General features: G+C 38.7%; 1 protein-coding gene across 1 annotated transcript; it reads left to right on the top strand.

The window, feature by feature from the left end:
* Nucleotides 1-4,648: 4,648 nt before the first annotated feature.
* LOC139127751 (uncharacterized) lies at nt 4,649-5,347 on the top strand. Its single transcript, XM_070693638.1, has one exon. The coding sequence runs from the start codon at nt 4,649-4,651 to the stop codon at nt 5,345-5,347; it is 699 nt and encodes a 232-aa protein (XP_070549739.1).
* Nucleotides 5,348-23,133: the final 17,786 nt, after the last annotated feature.

Below are 23,133 nucleotides of genomic sequence, written 5' to 3'. Positions count from 1 at the left end.
TTGCACTGAATTTTCCCAGCGTGAGTTCATAGTGTATGCTTTACTTTGGAAATCAGTGTGTTTCTTCGATCTCAGCATTGTCATATTGATAGAGGTGTTTCTCTGTTTGTTGAGAATGTTCGAAACAATGTAACACAACGTACTTAAAGTTTGTTTATAAAAAAGATCCAATGGTGAACTTTGACCGATGTTTTACATATCTGAGTCCTACATTACAACAAGGTAGGGATCTTCTAATATCCTAACGTATAACGGCAGCCCAGCATGTTTGCTGTGATCTACGAAACAAATGAATAGAACCTTCAACTTCGAGATGTATTCTTTTTGCATTGTCACACAGATTACGCATAAAGGTCTGTCAGTGTGTGTTTGTGTCTTTTGTGAAATTACGTTCGCAGTATTTTGAAACTCTATTTAGAAAGAAGCTCGATGAAATGAAAACGTGGCAAATGAAATAGATTTCACTAGCTGTAATCCAAATATTTCATTCGGTAAATTTTATAAGAATGGAAACTTGGGGACACTGAATGCTAAACGATTTTATTTTAAAATGGCACAGTAGGCATAAAACACTGAACGGTTCAGTGAAGCCAACTATCTTTGAATACATGTCCCAGTCTAGGGTCACACTAAGTGACCTGTTTTGTTACTGGTTTCAATAGAAGGCGCATGAATAATTGTAGCTCTTCTTTTTTTTCGTTATCCGATGCTTAAATGTGTATGCATTGACCTAAAGCGTACTTTTTAGCACCAAACACCGTTTGTGATTGTTGACAAGGATCAGCTGTCATTTATTACGCTTTATATATTATTTTCGGAATAGAATATTGTGAGGTGTCTCGCGTTGGATTATATGGATATAAAATGATAAAGTTTAGGTGAACTTGATGTTGTGCGACCAAAAGAAAAGAAAAATATGTATCCTGACTCAGATAAATCTAAATTACACTAATCTAAATTAATTTTATCAGTGCATACATCATTTCGTAGGACTCTGTTACTAGTGAATAAAGTTAGGTCGGCGGCTGAGAGTAGTGTTAGCTTCGTTATGTATGTAATTCATGAGGTACGAATTGTTATAAGTTAATATTTGTGTTCAGAGTCCGCAGTTAGTCCATTTATTAAAATCTTTGGATATACAGTCGCTGCATAGGCTCCGTCAAATTATTCCTGTGTCGATTGATACAGGGGCGTTACTATGACATTGTTTTTTGAATTTATGAAATTCCAAAATTAGGTATTGCAAGATATGCTTCTCGATTCATTCTATGGTGAAATGGGCTGCCAGCAACGATATCGATGTTAACAGAATAGTATATCTTAATTGTAGCCCTACGAATACAAATGGCATTTCATCAGGTAGATACTCCCAAACAAAAGTCAATTGACTTCTAAAAGATTTTGTAGAAATTACAACTTCGCCTCACTTTGGCTGCCATATCTTGTAAGCGGTGAACATTTCTTCCTAGTTTAGAATGAATACGTTTACGGTAGACTTCACGCACCGGTGCATAATGACATCATTTGACACATCAAAAGTTAAAAGATGTTCAGATCTCTAGAATAGCGACAGTTCGTGTATTATTGTTGTCAGCCATAGAACAGTTTCCCACACCACCACTGGAACAAGGGCTGATATATATTGAAAGGGCTGAGTAAACCGCAGAGTTGGAATTTTCCATTGGGTTTTGTTTTTAGAAGAAAATGATTTTTCAAATTTTACAGAAAATATAGATTAGCGACACTATTCCCATTATATGTTTTTTTTTTGTGTAATACAGCTTCTCATATATGATCTTTTGTCAGAGTTTTTAAATAATACCAATATTACAGTGACAAGCCCATGCATTTCTACATGCAAATCGATGGATTCGTCTGGCATTGCATTAAAGTTGAATATCACACGATTGGAACTAATTTGTGATAATTGGATGGTGAAGTAATGTCAATTTAATCTACAAATATAATCTCACCTGCTTTTCTGTTTACGTCACGCACTTGTTTTTATGAGTAATTTGCATTGTTGCACCATTCAGCTATAGTGCAGCTTACACTTTTGAGAAATTTGAAAAATATGAATATCCAATTATCCCAAGTTAGTTCCAATCGTGTCATATAAGAAAATAATTTCTTCGGGATGTAATAAAGGTAACCCTCCTATCATATAACAATGCTCCCACAATGATAGTTTTGTTCATGGTTGCATACAATTTATATTGTCTGTAAGACAAAGAATCAAGTCAATGATTTTCAAGCATGATTAGAGTTGGTAGTAAGGGGTGTTTTGAAGTTATCGTTGTGGTTGAATTCCATTCAGAGATACGGCTCTCCTTGTTGTTTGAAATTCCTGTAATCAAAATTCATGTTCATTTCGAGGGTAAACTATTAAGATTTTACTCACAATAGACTCAATCTGGTCTCCAATAGCGTGTGAAATAATTAATGATAATGATGATATGCGATTGGTTGGCTGTTCAAAACAATAACCTTATCTCATGTGACCTTGTACACATTTGAAATTGTGAATACAGAACAAATAAGGCACTGTTTTGTTTGATGTTTGTTTGTTCTTTTGTGTTTCTTTGAATAAAGTAGAGGCACTAGAATAGTATGTCTTCAATTGATCAATTGTATGTACTTTCTTAGCCTGAAGTGCAGACATGTTTTTTTGTTGAGTTTGACATGAAGTTGGGATTCAATGTCGGATATCTAGCGATATCAATTAGCTAGTTTGTAATCGGTTCCTTTCGATATAATTGAATTGAATAAGCAATGTTTCCGTTACAATTGCTCTTCACAAGGAAATTTACTCCATACCGACCTGACAGCCTCCAAGGACACTCTTTACTATCTGTTGAGGGCGTATGGTGTACGGAATGTTCATTGGAAATTATTCACTCCTCAGTATGTTACTCACAGGTTGTTTCTTTGTAATTTATTAAACAAAAATTGTAACTACGAGAGTTTACATTTTATAATTACGACATTTGTTTTGATTTTTTCTTACGAAAATGGCACGAATACGTCTACGTAGTTTTCAGAACTGATGTGCAAGCCTCCTGTGTGACATTTGGCAGTCTAAGAGTACTCTTTTCAAAATTGATTCATAGTTACATCTTTCCACGTGATTGTGTCCATCAGGACGGTGAGCTAGCTGCAGAATCGAAGCCAGTTCCTCTATGTTTTAATTCTCGATATCGTGAAACAAAAGCGCAGCTCGACTAAGGCCAGTTGGGCAAGTATTTACAGCCCGTTAGCCTCGCTGCCTCATTGAGCCTTGTGGTTAAGCTTTGAAAACCGTTTAGGGCGCATCATTGTTCGGTATAGGAAATCAGAGCTGCTTGCGAAACGACGAGTTGCACGGTGAGTTTAATATCCCGCTATTCGTTTGGGTTTTTTGCCTGTCGTCTTCTGTACGCTGACTACCATATAGCGTTTGGTTTCGCGATATCAGATTTAAAAGGTTCTTTCGTTCTCCGAGGTGGCAACAAAGGTGGCAACATGACACATCAATGGCAATCAACGCGAAAGTCAATTAGTGTGATCTTGAGTTGCCTCCATCATAATACAATCCACAGCAGAATATCGCTCGACCCAAGATAAGTATAAGCTAAGTGAGTTCGATAATGTATGATCTGTGCGCAATTTTCCTGATATTATAACGACCATTTTGACAAGTTTGTTTTCCTCAGTCAACATTGGATGAATATAACGGGCATCTGCACTGAAATCACAACAGTGTGACATTATCTTTACCAAAGGTAAAAAAATACATTTAAATTGTCCGTACAATCGATATGAGTTTACAGTGTCATGCCTACATTGTCAGACAGCAGTCGTGTAGTTATCATGTCTAGAAATAAAATACTAAGTGCAAATTAAATATGTCTCTGAGTCCAACAAATGAAATCGAAAAATTCGAGTAAGTTAAATTAAAGACAGTTGTATCACTAGATGAGACACTCGGACTGTTTACCGATAAAGACGGCATTCTAAGTTGTGGGGGAGGCTACACAATACTTCCCTGGACTTTGTGACAAAGTTCCCAATTCTACTACCCCCAGCTCATCGGTTCACAGATCTCATGATTTTGAACGCACACGCACGCGCGCTTCACTCTGGATTACAGACAACGGTAACCTACATTCGACGACGCTTCTGGATCGCCAAGATTCGCCAGACCGTGAAAAAATTGCTAAGAAAATGCGTCACCAGTCGGAAAACGAGCGGCAAACCTTATCAAATACCGATACAAGCTCTGCTTCAATCGTATCGCGTAAACGACGCCCCTCCCTTTGCAGTTACTGGAGTTGATTTCACCGGAGCGCTATTCGTTAAATCGCCGAACGGTAAGGAAACAAAAGTCTACGTATGTTTGTTCACCTGTGCCGTGACTCGCGCCGTTCACCTCGAATTGGTACCTGATCTATCTACGGGGTCGTTTCTACTCGCCTTCCGACGATTCGCAGCAAGACGCTTGCTACCCTCGAAGATGATTTCGGACAACGCCTCTACTTATTTATCCGCCGCGGATGAAATACGGAAATTATTCCACGCGCCAGATGTGAAACGCTATTTAGCTAATCGACGCGTACAATGGTCCTTCATTCCTAAACGCGCCCCATGGTTCGGAGGTTTCTGGGAACGCATGATCGGACTGACTAAAAAGGCGATAAAGAAAGTACTCGGTCGCGCCTTCGTTACATTCGACGAATTGAACACTATTGTTACAGAGATTGAAACCATGTTGAACGACCGACCTCTCACTTACCTGTACACGGATTCTGAAGACACGACGCCCCTATCACCGTCTCACCTTCCGCAGGGACGGCCACTTACAGGCGTGCCACGCCCACTAGACGACGACGACGAACTTTCGGACCCAACCTATGGAAATAGCCGCAGCTTGAACAAACGGTACGTACGCATTGCTCAATTACAAGAACAATTCTGGCGTCGATGGATTTCAGAATATCTACCTGCTTTGCGTGAACATCACAAATTAAACGGAACTACCAACAACGAAATCAAGGTCGGAGATGTTGTTCTAGTACACAGTGACACTGAACGACGAATGCATTGGCCATTAGCCATCGTGGAGAAATTAAACTACGGAAAAGATGGAATGATACGATCTGAGGAAATCAAGACTACGACCGGACTCACTAATCGTCCTATTGTGAAACTTTATCCCCTCGAAGTGGAGGCAGACACTTCTACATTGTTACCAAGCAGCAACAATGACACGGACACAATTCTGCCTGACCCTAGTAAAGGTCAACGACGTTCTACACGTACAGCAGCAGCCATAGCACGGTGTAGAATACAAAACCTGAACACTGTGTGAACTCTATATATCGGACAATATAAGCATAACTGTTTTCAACTTTAATCTTACTCTAAGTGCAATAAGGAGTAGACTTTGATTCAACTGCAGGTTTTACAGATAACCCTCAATGAAGTCGTAACTGACAATTTTAAACATTGTACAGTCGTTAAACATACGGCGTGACGTCACTGTAAGATTGATAGTGAGCATTTTAATCACACACTGTTAACTTCTCGACACTGAATAACATATGTGATACGTAATAGTGTTTTGGAGAAATATTTTGTGAAAGAGATTATTTCTCAAAATCAAACAATCTAGAGAATTTACCATTGATATGTGTTTATACCAGTCATACGTAATCAAGTAAGTAACAAATACATCGTTCTACATTTTTCATTTACTATAATGGATTAAGAATGTAGTTTAAGGGGGCGCTGCACCCAACACAGCATATTTTGCTCAAAAATAACTTTTTTTACAAATATTTATTTCATTTCGATTAAATTGTTAACCCAAGATTAAAATATTAGTTGGGTTCACCTTGTAGCTTGTAAAGTAGTCGAAAGTTGCGTGATAAAGAAATGTTAATTTATGCACATGAATGCAAATCACCCGATTTCCTGGCTTCTTTTTCCTCTCAATTTCAAAATTTCAAAAGAATTTAACTCCATTCTGGCTTGGTCAAATTTTCCGACATTTTTACATTACGTTCTTTAAATGCTATAAAACACTTTTTTTTTACTATAAAGTTCTTACATTTCGAATGCGACGCATTTTAATTTTGCGTTTCATGATTTTAATCATTTTTTTGAGTGTTACTCTTTCGACCCTTGACATTTTAGAATGAGTATAGATAATGCCAGATAAAATAGTCGTGTTTTTCTACATATACTCTTCTTTCAAGTGAAATATAACACATCAGAAAATAGCATTGTCTCTTTACTTAAATTGATTGTTATCATTAATACCAAAATTGAGTTTTTTTACCCCAAATATACACCCACTTCATTTTTTGAGTAAACTACTGCTATCATACTAACCCTTTTAGTCTCCGCTTATTGAAAATATATAATATGAGGGGGTTTCCTTGTCATATTTGATGAGAAATATAATTTTTACTATAACCCAAACTGGATTCGAACCCCTACACACTCATGGCAACATCGCCTAGCTGCTAGGCCTCACAAAAAAACAGTCGGCTACCGTTTCCAACCAAAAAAGAGTTGGTCACAGCAACCGACTTAGATGTTACAATCCTGTGCGCGACCGAGCAACACAGTGTGCATGGAGCAGACGACACACAGACACAGTACAAACACACATATATAGTAATCGGAAAAGCACGAAGCATTTTACTGAGCTATCAGAAAGACTCGGGGACAAGTAAATATCCACCTGTATAAACTGTCCACTCAGGTTAAAGAAATATAATTTTTACGATATTGCTTTGAAAAAAAATGTGTTGGCAACATGCTGCTCCACCTTAACAATGACCGTACCTAATCTGGCAAGATCACAATTAACATCCCCTGAAGTTTACTTTCTTCGTCGATGAAGTCAATGACATCGATTCTTCTGCTCAGTATAACATTTGTCGAATGTTATTTGCTGAAAGCAGAACAAAGAGGGGTGACACGGAACACGTGACAGCAATAAGCTGATCTGTAAAAACAAGTGTAATTGTAATGGGCTTTTAGAACAAGTTTGTACCACTCCGTTATTGCCTTTGTCATACGTAGGTGCATTACCCTCGAAAAAGTTCCTTCAATATATTTTACATGATGTAGGGATTATTGTCAGGGTTTAACTGAAGTTAGTCAATGTTTGCAACAGCTGTTCGGTAGCACTGGCCTACCTATTGTCCAATATGTCTTACTTCTAGCAACCCTGCAGTCACGTCTGTATGCATCACAAAGATCCAATAATCACTAGCTGCGCCAACTCGTATTCGTTTGACAAAGCACGTATTGTACAAATGTGCCCGTGTGTAACCAAGCAGCACAACGTAGACCTACTTATGACGCTGGTTTATTAGGGTAACGTTGATTTGCTTTCTTATTGAAGGAATCTAGCGTCACATTTCAATGACACTAAATACTATTTGACAGTAATAAAGCACCTGAAGTCATCTTGTCTCCATGGTGATGTTCTTGTGCTGCTTGTTTAAATGGCATTGTTTTTGAAGTATACATATATATATATATATATATATATATATATATATATATATATATATATATATATATATATATATATATATACATACATACATACATACATACATACATACATACATACATACATACATACATACATACATACATACATAGACAGATCAGAAGTTAACTTGTCTCGATGACCGCGATATGGAAGGGTGGGCGATATCACAAGCCAGTAGCATAAATTTGTTTTTCTAGCGGTCAACGTAAAACATGCCCTGCGGACCGGTATTGATCAGTGAGTAGCGGATTGGCGCAAGCATGGAGTGAACGCGATTGATAGACTATGTTTCTACCGGATCACTACCACATCGTGGCCAGTAAAAAATTCGAGACTACTCTAGTAAATCGCATTCTCTAAATTAGTAATTACCCAGGAGGTCATGGTCGTATCCCTTGTTACTTCGGACACAAAGCAAAATATGCTCACGAGAAAGTCAAACGTCAAAGCAAACGATATACATAACTTTGAAGTGCTTTAAAGCACTGTTCGCGATCCCTAGTCTGTAAGAGGACCATAGAGGTGTGATAGCTTTTTAGTTTTCCATTGAAATTGTAATCGGTGGTTAAATTTCCTGATGAGACAATCTGGTGCCAACACAGCCTTTTAATCGTATTGGAAAACGTGTCACAACGCTGTACGTACTTCAAGTTTTCCCTAATCTGGTCTGACAAGGCAAATTCGGCACCTTGGACTCTAGAAACATGCACAATGTTTGGTAATGAACCGACTTGTACAGCTAATATGTCCACGTTGCATTCATAGATGCCGTAAAGCTGCTCGCTTCGTGCGCTGCGCAGCCACTCAATCCAGCACATTTTATGATAGCCCGAGTTCAACTTTTAAATTACGTGCTTTTTGCTTTTTAGCCTGATAAACGTTTCGTGAACGGCTGAAGATATTCTTCACAATCCGGAAAAAAAACAATGATAATTTTAAAAACACCAGCCTTCCGATCACATATACCGTTGTACGTCGTAAATACCACCAAAGCCTGAGTAGTAACCTGAATGTTTTAACAGTTCATGAAAGTGTACCGCCACCAATCCGTGAAGTGGGCTGCCCAAACAGCTGAGTTATATCAACAACTGATGTGTGGTTAATATTACTCCTAAGCAACCAACGTTCCATGAGTACTGCAAGGAGGGATAAATGATCAACTGTAGATTTTGTCGCTAATTTCGGAATGTTGCAAGGAAAAGGATCATGACCAAATAATGAATGCACGATAAAGGGGTTACTGCTATACAAATTGGCAGTTGACAAATTTCATACACACAACGGTAAAATCCATTATTGTCCTCAGTTTTGTTGACTTCCAGGCTTGTGGCGGTCACTGTTGAAAATTTTGGTATAGCAATGTACGGGAAGTTGCCTAATATTATAAATAAATTAACTCATAAAATGTTACTGATAGTGGAATTCAAACAAAGGCAAAAACGCAAGGCATTGAATCACGCTTAAAGTGAGGAATTTATGCCTTCAAATTGGAATAATTAGATATAATACAACTGTCAGTGTACTGCCAATTATTACACAGACGTACAGAAATGAAGCCAACTGATAACATTCGGTGCCGGAAGGGTAGGCATTCAAGATTGGGGGCGCTGTACCTGCACAGGTTGATACAAATCCATTAAGGATCACCATCTGTAGGAATGATGCATCTTAAAAACTAAGATCTGCATTACGTATCCTCATGATCTGCATAAAAATACGCTACGCATATCAACGTATTGGAATGTTCCATATACAAAGATATACGTCACGTATGCGATTAATATTATGAACCGTGTCAAAGGTGATTGTTTACTACGTGTGGCGCTAAGGTCATTCAACAATAGATGTACTGTGTGGACGTACAAGACGATCGCCATGGCTTGCGTCTATGAACTTTCGTCCGCCAAAGACTTCTGCTCTCGCCTCATATTTACACTAATACCCTATGATGTCTGTAGATTTCATTTTTGACCATAATTATCAAATATTCTCGATGACATCTGACTGATACAATTGCAATCGGCTGTAAAGTTACAACAAGCATACCCTCATAAAGACTTGACTCCCACGTACACTATTTACAACCCTGTGATTTCTATGCAGCATTTCTAGGTCCGTACACAGTGTGAACTGAGCGCATTTGCTTACTTGGCTTCTATCTTCATTAGCCGTACACAGAATCGTAATTTTACATTTATTTATATAAGGGATGTCCGTGTTATGACTTTATTTTCCATGTTTTACAATAAGATAACACATGTGAAGGAAATACTGTTTCTGAAAGAAACTTAGTGGTCTCCAATATCCGTAGGTCTAAATCACGAGTCATTTGATATCAACAGCCAGCCAACTGTTGTTTGAAGTTTGCTGGGTTTGGTCTTGATAATCGTTCAACACTACTTCAGAAGAAGATTGCATGCTCCGGGCCCTTAAAGACAGGGTAGCGAAACAGGTGAAATATATATCATTTCTTAATCTTGACGAATAGTTCCTACACAGCTTGTTGAAAATTAATATAAACACAATTTACAAGTGTATAAGACCGACAACTCACTTTATGTAAGGGAGATCTGTATAGTTATGTCAATTTGACACTACAAATGTCGAGTCAAGGTAACACCGTTCTACCGTTCTACTTAAATGCCATCATCGATCGGGTGACCTCAAGGTAGGTGAGTGATATGTCAGTACATCACAACTCTCTCAGACATTGGCCAACTGAAGTTGTAACAAGTTGACCACAGTCTACATATTTGCGTTGCCACGGTTCACTGTTGTTCACCAGAGTACCCATATATCTCAATGTTACAGATCCGTCTGGTACTTGTGTCACTTCCATCATAAGAATATTACGACTTGATCTCAATACTGTTTTATCTGTATTGCAAATTGCAATACTTGTCTATGAACGTTACAGTTTCACATCGAGTGCCATTCTTTTTATCTTTCCCAGGTAGGTATTCATAGCAAAACATTATGTTACTTTTGGTAATTACTTCTATTGTTCAATGCTTCCTTCTAGAAAGATAACTTACATAAAGGAAAAGTTTGCTGTCACAAACACTGACAAGGTAAGAGAGATGTCAATATACACCCGAAGATTTGTTTATTGCTGTTTGTATTGAAAGAGGGAGACCAGAAGTTAATAATTGAGCCGTAATATACGTATCTTCAGTCACGAGACCCCTTGAGTGACGCAATATTTGTTTCGACAGACTGCCTGGACGTTGTGAAGGTGCATGCCAATAACGAAGTTTGATGAACTCCTGGCATTGTCTATGGCATCAGTATGGCTGCCAGCAAATCTATGAATCCCCAGGTTAGCAGATTTCACAATTCTTTCGCGCAATTTTACGTCTGTAGTATTTATCATGTAAATCGTTCATTTAATTTTGCTACGTTACTCTAGTTTTGGCGGGCATGTAATGTTATATGGTCGAACTTATCGCATTATACAATGAATCTGTTAGACTGAAAAGTTCAGCTGTCGCCATTTCACTATATATGACTAAACGTTATTAACATGGCTTTCTAGAATCGTATAGAAAGAAACAACATCTTTGTCTAATGCATTAAAAGGTAATGCACGCTCCTTTTTGACTTTGGTCATCACTTTCGTAGATGTAAAAAGGTCACAGTCCGTGGTGTAGATTTTCAGCGTTCTTAGATAATGGCGTTCTTGCATGCATTTAATTATGATCGTTTATTCATAATGCTTCCATGTAGCAATAACAGGTGAGAAACGTTATTCACCATAGTCCTCGCGGATAGGTATTCTCATAGAATTTAAAATACGTTTAAAGCTTAGTCTTCGAAAATACTATGAGGCATACAGCTGCACAAGTTGTACCCTTTACCTATGTCCATCTTAACACGTGTCAATAAAATTATGTACACAGTGACAATATGGTACTTTGAATACCCGTTTCTCCGTTCATTACAAAATATTATTTAATTGAGCGTACAAACTTTTGTACTTAGTCTTAATTGTCAATTGACAGCACACCGACAATAAATATAGGTAATGACGGCAAACCTTGTGTTTCTCATAGTTCATACTTATGGTTTAACGAGCTTCAGGTCAAAGGTCAAGTCGTTGACATTTTTGTAGAACAGTCAATTCTTATTAAATTAAGTAATATACCAATTCAAATCCTTCATACTAACAATAAATCTTCTAATAGCGTTTACAGTCGCCAAGCGAGAGTCAGCAAATCTTACACAGAACGACAATTAAACCTGTTCTGTCAAAACACAATCTATTTCTATTATTGTACAGTGTAAAGATCAATGAGTTTTGACAGTTGTTCGTTCACTGAGTGACCATGCAATCATTTGTGGTTTTATTTTAAACCTTTCCTTTTGAAACTATGAGCACTGATCAAAGTAAAGAAATATCACCGGGATGCTCTGAGATGAAATCGGCTGCAGACAGTTACAAAACACACGCAATAAATGTATTAGCTTAATTGCATCCTAGATCATACCGTAGTTAATGATGTGCCATATGGCATTAATGCAATATCTACACTATATGCTAGATCGGAATCATAATATCTCAAGGAAATTAAGAAACGAACCTTATTGTGAGCACTAATCGGTGGTAAATATTCCTTGTTAATGCTATAATTATCATAAGATCTATGTCATATATTTCTTTTAAGTCATTAGATGAGTTCCCCTTAAAATTTCAAAATCACAAGGAAGATTCATTTGAAATGATCAAGTGGCCACTTTGCGTCAGCTTTGCTTTCTTTGCTTTCCTTCGCACTGCTGTCCTTGGCAATGAATGAAAAAATCAGAGCGAAGAAATGTATATGACACATATAATAACTGTGTATTGCGCATCAGACAAATTTCTGCATGTACCCGTCAATGTACGTGCAGCTGTAACATGATAGTATACAACTCACTAAATTGTATGTAAAATGTAAACAAATCCCCTGTACTTGGTACTGAACTTTGTTTAAATTCATTATATAGTTTTTTATCATTCTACATGCCGTTCCGAAATCTGAGTATACCAGGATATAACTCATCATTTGCTATGACAGGATCTCATTGATGCAGCAGAGCGAGGTGATCTTCAGAGAGTTCAGTCCTTGATTGATGCTCGATGTGATATCAATGGTAGAGGTAGTTATCGGTATGATGGGGTAAGTATTATGAATATCTGTTTCATGTTAACGTTGTAAATATCTGCAAAACTATTTCAGTGAAATCCCCAAACACAGCATATAAGAAATAGCTTTGATGTGTTAAGGCCGATATCTTACATTGCAATTATCGTTTATAAATTAATTTAGAAAACTAAACAATTTTCATTTCTTCTTCCATTACCTTGCTTGTGCAACGTGAGTGAGTAAGGAAGATGAAGAACTTATCCATGCTCGTATTCGTTCTTGCTATTAAATTTTATCCAAAAATGTAATGGTTATTGAAATTTCAAATACACGATTGATACTTAGAGTACATCGACACACTTCTGTAAGGGGCCGCGGATAATTGAAACACACGCAGGGCAAACACAACTTCTGCACTTAAGGGGAAGGGGGTTTGGCTGTATTTCGATTACAGTGCGCAAAAATCGCAATACAAGTTATTGTATCGCAACATCTCGCTATACGTTTTTATGTATCGCAAAATACTGCGCTATTGTTTGGACGTGTATCAGGCCAGTACAGTGGGGCATCAGCGCTACACCAGCATTCTTCTTACATACATGTGTTTAATTCATTACAGCTGTAAGTAAATTCGTTTTTGGATACACTGTTTGAATTCAGTTCATTCTACTGGTTGACTTTCTTGTCGAGTGTGTGCTGAAAAGGGTTGATTTTAGAGGGGTATGGGGTAGTAGCGTATCCGTGATTTAATATCGACGTAATTAGTTATTACAAATTGTATGGTATGCTGATAAAAATGACGCTTGGTTGGATTTTCGCACTTCCAAACTTTCGTTTGGGGGTAGGGGGGTGGGTGGTGGTTTGAGGCCGAACGCATGTTTTATCCACAGTCTCTAAAGAGATGTAATTGCTGTTAATATATTTTGTGAAGTTTTTCTCATAAACCGTCATAGCAGCAAACAATGATCTTGTCTCATACGAGTCAGCATATATTTACCGGAGCCATTGAGCCCGAGAGATCGGACCTAAATAGATATAAATTCGTCAATTTAATAGAAACTGCAACATTCAAATGTCATATCAAACGAAACATTTCGTTGAATCTATCGATAAAAACCTCCAAAAACTATTGTTATACTGATTGGTGTGGCCGGATGCCCATGGAATTACACTTGCATTGAAAGACTGAGTTCGTAGATTAAGACAATTGAAGTAGAAAATCTAATTTCAAGGTATTTGTTTGCTATATTAACTGTTTAGGTGTTCCACTGCCCCCACTCGTGTACAAATGTAGTCTGTGAGAGAGTTTAATAGCACGCAATATCAGTCTTAATAAAACAAACAGCTATTAATAAATATTAAAGAGGCACTCCCACTTGGTAACATTTTTAAAACACATTTTTAATGCCAACGGTCGATATTTGACATGGCGACTGCGCGCGGATCGCGAGATATCGATAAACAATGTCCTCAAAACAGTCAAAGTTTGAATTCCGGGGCCCACATGAATTCAGCTTCCGAACATAGAACGTTCGGCACTTTGGCCATCGTCAACTAAGCTATGGAGTGCGAGTCTACGCTGACGCTGATCTACGCCACAGCACTACTGTAACGCCCCTCCCTGTAGAGATTTTATCTCGAAGCGTCCCTCACGTGGCCAAGGCGTGTGAAGGTCATTGACTCAGATCGTACAAGAAGCAGATAAGAGATAGTGTGATAGTTTAATTAATTATTGGTTAAGATTTCATTGAGAACAATCGAGAATGGGATATTCCATGGTGTGATCTTATTTAATCTTAAGAAACAATCAAAGACTGGCGGGAAAATTACCACGTGATAACTTTTGTAATTATGTAAGTTTGAAGATGTATTTAACTTTGTAGAGAGCTTAGACTAGGGAGACTTGAGATCAGACCGTTGACAGTGAATGTCACGGTCGCCATCTTGCAATAAAGTACAAGGTTGTGTTAAAACTACATCGTTGTGAGTCAGCTTCTTTTACTGAAAGCATTACGATCCAGACTGGTACCTCTACTCGTAAATTCCCCTAACTACGAGCGCAACAATTTGGTGTGAGAATCCGGAGTATACTGAAGCAGCACGGCTGTAGGTTTCTGAGATCTGGTGGTAGAGTCAACGAGGGGCGTGTACGAGAGATGGCAGACCCCGACGAAGGACCACTGAACCAGCAGCACGAGCGACTGCATGGTGATATGTAACGGTTGATCGAAGATGCACCGCAGCGGATGGAGGTGAACTATGACGGGAGACGAAGGCGGCTCGCAGACATGGACGCGTGCCGGACGTCCGAGGTAGGCAATGTGATAATGTTGGTGCTAACGTCATGCCTCGAAGATACACCGGACGAGAGAGTGGTTGTCTACAGAAATGGCTCAAGAAGTTGGTAATGTGTGTGAGTTTAGAACAGATACGACCAGCCAACGTCAGCGATGCTTGTGGTTCACCTTCCAGTCGGCTTTGCAATACACGGACTGATTACGTGACGAATGAACTGACAATGATAAGAAGCAGAATTTCGGAATACACCCACCCATAAAGTGCGACGACAAAGAATAAGATGCATGACTTTTCAGTTTTGTTGATTGTATTTTCTGGTATTTTGGAAACCACTCTTTTATTAGGATAATACTCTGGACTTGTATGCAAACGAGGCGTCTTTCTTTTTGAAGTGTTGTTTTGTTTTGTTTTGATGAAGTTGAAGTTAGGTTGTTGTTGAAGAAGTAAGTGTAAGGAGTTTGGATGTTTTGTTGTGTATCTCCCCTCAGTTGGCTAGGAATGCCAGTGCTAGTGATCCGTAAGTGATACAATGGTCCTTAGATTTGACCGATGGCCTGAGGAATTGAGTTTTGGAGATGAAGCGATATTGAGGTTTATCGCGTTTTATTTTGGAGTTTTTGAAGTTGTTGATGATGTTTTGTGTTGATGTTTTTGTTGTTTTATGTTTTATGAAGATTTTGGAGATAGAAAGAGCCCCGAATGTTGGCACAGAAGTTGCTATTTGCTACAGTCTAGTGATGCCTATCGGTCGTTACTATGGTTACCCTGAACCTTTGACCGTGATATCAGAATGCGCTAAGCAAAATTACGTCATCCTTCTCAATGTCCACCCCTTCCAGCCACCCTTAAGTTCACGGAAATTCAAGAAAATTATCAATGATACATGTTACGATTTTCGAATGATTTTCGTCGATTTCTGTATTTTATGTTGAATAGTTGAATTTTGAGTTTGTAGTTGGATGTATTTTAGTGATTTTATTAGTATGTCTGTAAGTATTTTAGATGCGTTGATGTAAGTCTGTAATTTTGTAGGTGCACGAATAGTGAATGACTTTATGCTAACTTGTAAAATATGTGATTTATGCGTATTTTAACCACACTGCCTTACGATTAATGTATTTTGTATTTTATTTTCAGTAGATTGCAATTGTCCACTATCGCCATGCTTCGTCACTCGTTTTGACCAGCGAGGACGCTGGTTATAAAAAAGGTGGGAGAGTGTAACGCCCCTCCCTGTAGAGATTTTATCTCGAGGCGTCCCTCACGTGGCCAAGGTTTGTGAAGGTCATTGACTCAGATCGTACGAGAAGCAGATAAGAAATAGTGTGATAGTTTAATTAATTATTGGTTAAGATTTCAATGAGAACAATCGAGGATGGGATATTCCATGGTTTGATTTTATTTAATCTTAAGAAACAAAGACCGGCGGGAAATTACCACGTGATAACTTTTGTAATTATGTAAGTTTGAAGATGTATTTAACTTTGTAGAGAGCTTAGACTAGGGAGACTTGAGATCAGACCGTTGACAGTGAACGACACGGTCGCCATCTTGCAATAAAGTACAAGGTTGTGTTAAATCTACATCTTGGTGTGTCAGCTTCAGTTACTGAAAGCATTACGATCCAGACTGGTACCTCTCAACTCGTAATTCCCCTAACTACGAGCGCAACACTACCACTCGCGCCGGTGAGCGGTCATGTCCCATGGGAGAAGTCCGAGTCCTACTGACTCGGCAAAAAAAACGAAAAACAAAGTTTGCTGATTCCACCAGAATTCGCATAGGTGACTAGCACAGATAGGTGCGGTTGATACATAGTATGCATAGTGGCCGCCGCGTGGTATGCGCGCATACCACACGTGGCGGCCGCTATGTATCGAACCACGCGTAACTGTGTGGCAGACGACAAAATGTAGTCATCAGAGGCAACTAATATTTTACACGTAAAAACTGATATCTATGTGGTATTGTTTAAAAATTTAATACAACTGATTGAGAATAATGAAAACGACAAAAACTAAGGAGAAGTTTTAAAAAAAGAATTACCAGAGGTAAAGGCATTGATAATGATTTATATAAAGTAATCGCAGTAGGAGGTAAATTAATTGCGTCATTCGAACGTTTTGGACCCCTTAGAATCTCGTCAATTAGCACAACAACACACTTTCGGGGGATTTCGGGTCATAACCAGAAACGATCGTAAAACTTCGGGGTGTGAAAATTACGCTCGGGAAATGACATGTTTTTATCGATATCTCGCGATCTGCGCGGAGCCGCCAAGTCAAATATCGACCGTTGGCATTAAAAATGTGTTTTAAAAATGTTATCAAGTGGGAGTGCCTCTTTAAGTTGCCCCTTTTTTAAATTTGATATATCCAAAAATTACAATTTTACAAAAGGTATCACAGCATTTTAGAAACTCTAAAACTCTGTTTAAACTTAACAGTTTTAGACAAATTACAGAGCTTCATTCATTATGAATTTAGGAAAAATCACTCCTGTTTAGAGCATAAAATCATTTATAGAAGTGATGGGCTATACTAGACAGAAAAATTCGTCGCTGAAGGTCTCTCCTTTCGCTCCCCTCTTCTTACGACTGGACGTGGTCTGTTACATGAAACGGGAAGATCAAAGCAATTTAGTTACGCCTATAGCTGTGTCTCATCGCTACAATACGGGAAGTTTATACAGAGGGCTGTTGAATATTTATTAAACTAAGTCCTATCTCTGCATAATAAGTTTGGTGGCCATGGCAACACTGTCAATCAACTGCGATTGCAGTCCATAGTATGTCAGCACTAAATACAACATTGTAGATACAAACATTCACATGTAGTAGGAATTAGTCTGATCAGAGAATTTTACTTGTTAAATTTTGTGAAATTCATGGTTTCACTGACTGCTCTCCAACTGCAAGATGTTTGCACTTTTCATCATGTTGAAGATATTTGCTTAAATTAATTGAATTAACGAAGTTATGAATAAATGAAAATATGACAAGATACTGATCATCTCTTTTAGTGCAATGCATTCTGTACCATTATTGCGTGCATACATGGTATGACTGTAATGTGATACTCTGTGATCTGAATGAGACTGCTGCCCACTCCATGTTGCGAATATCTCAGTGTCCTCAATACCTTACGCATTAAAAGCATTCTATTCCTCGAGACCCATGTAATAATTGCGGAAATATATAAAATTGCCAACAAATGACACCCAAAAAAGCGTTAAACGCATGTATTTCAATGTTGTGTAGATCGCGATCGCAATGTGCGATGGTACATGTAGATAATAGCTGTATGTGTAGGCTAGATGAGAAGACTATTTGTTGTGAGGCGTGCGTGAATATCAGGAAGGTGTACAAAGCCATGACTTTTGATGAAAGAAAATAATAGATAATGGCAAAATAATGAAGAATTGAAGTTCAAGTGACGGAACTACACGTACAACCAAACGTAATTGCAATATTGTTAATATACGGCCCCTAATGGAAGAGTCAATGTGATGTCATATCCGTCATAGCGGCAACGCAAAGCCGGTCAAGATAGCTGGTACGTCGCGTCATGGCGAAGCGGCGGTGATTGATGTTCGTTTTTTGGAATGACCGTGCTTCACATAAGTCATTTCATCTATTACAGAATGGTCGATGTAAATTACTTTAATCCAAGAATGTCACGGTGATTATAACTATAGGTAAGCGGACGAGTAGGAGGCGGTTACGGAATTTAACGGTACAGTTTGCCAGTAAAACTCCGAAGCCCGCAGGGCCGAGGAGTTTTATGGCAAACTGTACCGTTAAATTCCGTAAACCGCCGATTACGAGTTCGCTGACCGTGTTATACCACGACTTTGCCGAGTTTTAGAGCCTTGTTTGCACGCCGAATGTTTAGGGGCCCAAGCCGACCGGCTGGGACCCTATTGTTATTGCTCAAGTTCTACTACTTCCTCTTCTTTAGGGGCCCAAGCCGACCGGCTGGGACCCTATTGTTATTGCTCAAGTTCTACTACTTCCTCTCTTCCTCTTTTTCTTCTTCTTCTTCTGCCGATTCTTTGTCGACCTAGATCTCTTAAACGGCTGAATGAAAACTTCTCAAATTTGCAGAGCTAGTAGGTGTCAATTAGTACTCGTGCACCTGACCCTTGAAATTTTGATTAGTCACGTGACCTGGCGACCATATTGGATTTTCCAAAAACCTAAAGATGGCTTCTCCAGAAGACCTAGGGGTCTAGTCGATTTGAATTTTTTGTATAGCAAGCATGACCTAAGGTCTTCATAATTTGCACATAAAATCGCATGCGGTCACGTGACCTTGGCCGCCATATTGAATTTTCTAAAATACTCATTTAATCTTTAAAAATCTTCTTCTCCAGAACCAAAACACCGATTAAGCTCAAATTTTACTCATGTCATCCTTTGAACAATCTCTTTCAAGTTTGCAAAAATCATTTTGATCGGTCACGTGGTTTGGTCGCCATATTTGATTTTGTGAAATCACAATTTAATCTCTAAAAATCTTCTTCTCCAGAACAAATTCACCAATTCAACTAAAATTCCACATATATCATCTTAAGTGTGATCTCTTTCAAGTTTGCAAAAGACGTTTGGATCGGTCACGTGGTTTGGCCGCCATATTGGATTTTCCAAAAATCGTAATTTAATCTTTCAAAATCTTCTTCTCTAGAACCAAAACACCGATTAAGCTAAAATTTCACTCAAGTCATCCTTAGGGTGATCTCTTTCAAGTTGGCAAAAAACATTTCGATCGGTCACGTGGTTTGGCCGCCATATTGGATTTTGTGAAATCGTAATGCAATTTTTAAAAATCTTCTCCTCCAGAACAAATACACCAATTGAACTAAAATTTCACATTTATTTTCCTTAGTGGTAGTCCTTTTAAGTTTCAGAAAAACATTTTGATCAGTCACGTAATTTGGCCGCCATATTGGATTTTATGTACATCGCAGTTTAATCCTTAGCAATCTTCTTCTCCAGAACCAATATACAGATTGAACTAAAATTTTACACTCATTATCCCTAGTGGCAGTTCTTTTACATTTTCGAAAGGCATTTGGATCGGTCATGTGCTTTGGCCGCTATATTGGATTTTGTGAAAAATTGCAATTTCATCTTTAAAACTATTCTTTCCAGAACCAACGCACCGATCCAACTGAAATTTTACTTCTGTCACCCTTAGTGTGAGCACTTTCAAGTTTGTGAAAGCCGTTGGGGTCGGTCAAGTGGTTTGTTTGCCATATTGGATATAGCGACAATCGCAATTTCATCATTAAAACTCTTCTTCTCAAAAACCAACACACAGATTCACCTGAAATTTTACTCATATCTTTCCTAGTGCGAGCACTTTCAAGTTTTTCGAAAGGCATTTGGATCGGTTAAGTCGCCACAATGTGCATAAGGCTGCAGTGTAAAACCTCGTCAGTCAGAAGATCGATCAGTGATGTATGTTATATTGTACACTTGAAAGTCAAAGACGGCACAACAGACTGCAATGCCCGCTGTCAAATTCAGCTAGCAGTCACACAAACCCTAATATCGGCGCCTTGTTTAAGGCAACTTTGGCGACCAGCCGTTTTGTACGCCGGGTGACTTTGTCGAGTATACTGCCACGGAAGTACTTAGAGGAGTGTGCCACTAGCTTTAAGGGGTGGCCGACTGCTGTGATTGACTGAATAAGAGACAAGGTCCCGCCAGGGCACAATTACTGGGGTCTACGCACAGCTGATATGTGAGTGTCAAGGATCATAAATGAAGCTATTTGGGTAATTTTATATGTAGGTGTCTCAATACACGCTCACTTGTTCATCACTAATAAAAAAGAAAGATACATGACATTGCAAGGTGTGGTGATTTGTTTATGTTTCTCTATCTGACATGCATGGAGTGCCCTGGTGTGTTGTGTAACTGAGAGCATGTACCTGATTAAAAATGTAAACAAGACCACATCAAGCCCAGCTGTCAATGTCATAAAAATCGCTGATACACATCTATTAAAACAACACCTTGTTTAATGAAGTTCTGCAGCTTGATCTAACTTCACTGTAATTGCTGTGTGCCATTGCACGCCCGGTCTGTGACCGCCGAAATGTACCCTTTATTTATCAGCGATTCGGGGACTCTAATATCGATACTAGACAATAGTAGAATGACTTGCCCTATGCATCGGTACGCCAGATCTGTGAAATCGTCGATATATTTACTGCATGTTTATCGGGAATTTGGGGACTCTAATATAAATAGCACACAATACTAGAATGACTTGCCCTGTGCCTCGGCACACAAGGTCTGTGAAATTGCCGATATTTACCAGATATTTATCAGCGATTTGGGGACTCCAATATTGATACTAGACGATACTAGATTCTGTCAAATCCCGGGTAAATATCCGATATATATCGAAGAATACACCACCTTGCAGTTCTGGTCAACCCGACTTCAAAGGACTGACTGTAAATTCGATACTGAACGATACTGGATTCTGTCAAATCGAGGGTAAATATCCGATATCGGAGATTTCACTACTTACAGTTTTGGTCAAACCCGACTTTCAATGACTGACTCTAGCTTCGATACTAGACTATATACTTTCTGTTAAATCGCGGGTAAATATCCGGTATATATCGGAGATTTCACCACATTACAGGTTTTGCCAAACCCGACTTCAAAGGACTGACTCTAGCTACTATAATAGACGATACTAGATTTTCTCAAATCGCGGGTAAATGTCCGATATATATCGAAGAATACACCACCTTACATGCAGTTCTGGTCGAACCCGACTTCCAAGGACTGACTCTAGCTTCGTTACTAGACGATACTAGATTTTCTCAAATCGCCAGTAAATGTTCGATATATATAGGAGATTTCACCACCTTAGGCCTACACTTCTTGTCAAACCCGACTTCCAAGGACTGACTCTAGCTTCGATACTTAACGATACCAGATTCTGTCATAACGCAGGTAAATATCCGATATGTATATCGGACATTTCACCACCTTACACTTCTTGTCAAACCCGACTTCCCAGGACTGACTCTAGCTTCGATACTAGACGATACCAGATTCTGTCAAATCGCGGGTAAATATCCGACATATATGTCGGAGATTTCACCACCTTAGGCCTACAGGTTTTCACAAATCCGACTTCCAAGGACTGACTCTAACTTCGAAACTAAGCGATACTAGATTCTGTCAAATCGCGGGTAAATATCATATATATATATATATATATATATATATATATATATATATATATATATATATATATATATATATATATATATATATCGGACATTTCATCACCTTACCTTACAAACCCGACTGCGAAGGACCGACTGTAACTTCGATACCAGGCGATACTAGATTCTGTCAAATCGAGGGTGAATATCCGATATAGATTGGAGATTTCACCATCTTATAGATCTAACTTCGGTATTGTATAGTCTAATAGCCGTAAATATCGGTTATCATATCAAAGTGCAATGTCGCGGTGTCCTCGGGATTCCGGGTTATTATATAGCACTCACCCCGCCTATCGCGTTCACCACACTCAGGTGTCTCACATCGCCTTCACCCCACTAAAATATTCACAAATCACAGTCTACGATGCGGCTAGCAGGCGGCCGCAATTACCAACTACAAATAGTTTATTGATTGTTGTCAGTTGGGAAGGAAACTAGGTTTAAAATGGCTGCTGTTACTCACAGCCTGTCGGTAAAATTGCTATTCAAAGCTGGACGCTCTTGCCATAGTTCTAGGTCTAAATAGGTGTGACCATTTCAGTTGATAGTGTAGCTGTTCAGAAGAATTGTTTGCACAACTTATTACAGTGGGAACACTCAGTAAACATGTACTTCCTTAATTTGTGAAGTTTATTAGTGCAAAAGTAGCCCTGCGTTCAGGTGTGTTTGTTCCCGGCAACGGTCTGTGGTTAACTTGAGTCTCTGCGGCGAGATTCACAATGGCGATCTCCATGGGTAAATTTAAACGGCCAAAGCATACGGCTTTTTTAACAAGATAGAGCGAGTAAGGCACTCCTGAACGGCGAAAATGTTGATGGTGTATAGCTGCCAATAAGCAAATATCCTTACTGATGTTAGAAACTTGTGTGAATTGGCTTCCTTGAAGATGAATTCGCAAGA

Source organism: Ptychodera flava, unplaced genomic scaffold (assembly GCF_041260155.1).
Source record: "Ptychodera flava strain L36383 unplaced genomic scaffold, AS_Pfla_20210202 Scaffold_36__1_contigs__length_1797346_pilon, whole genome shotgun sequence".
NCBI classification, from domain to species: Eukaryota; Metazoa; Hemichordata; class Enteropneusta; family Ptychoderidae; genus Ptychodera; species Ptychodera flava.
Note: the sequence above shows the minus strand (reverse complement) of the source record. Positions and strands in the feature narration are given on the sequence as shown.

Excerpts from the sequence above, each read along its gene's own strand:
- LOC139127751 (XM_070693638.1), top strand. The coding sequence starts at position 4,649 with ATGATCGGACTGACTAAAAAGGCGATAAAGAAAGTACTCGGTCGCGCC.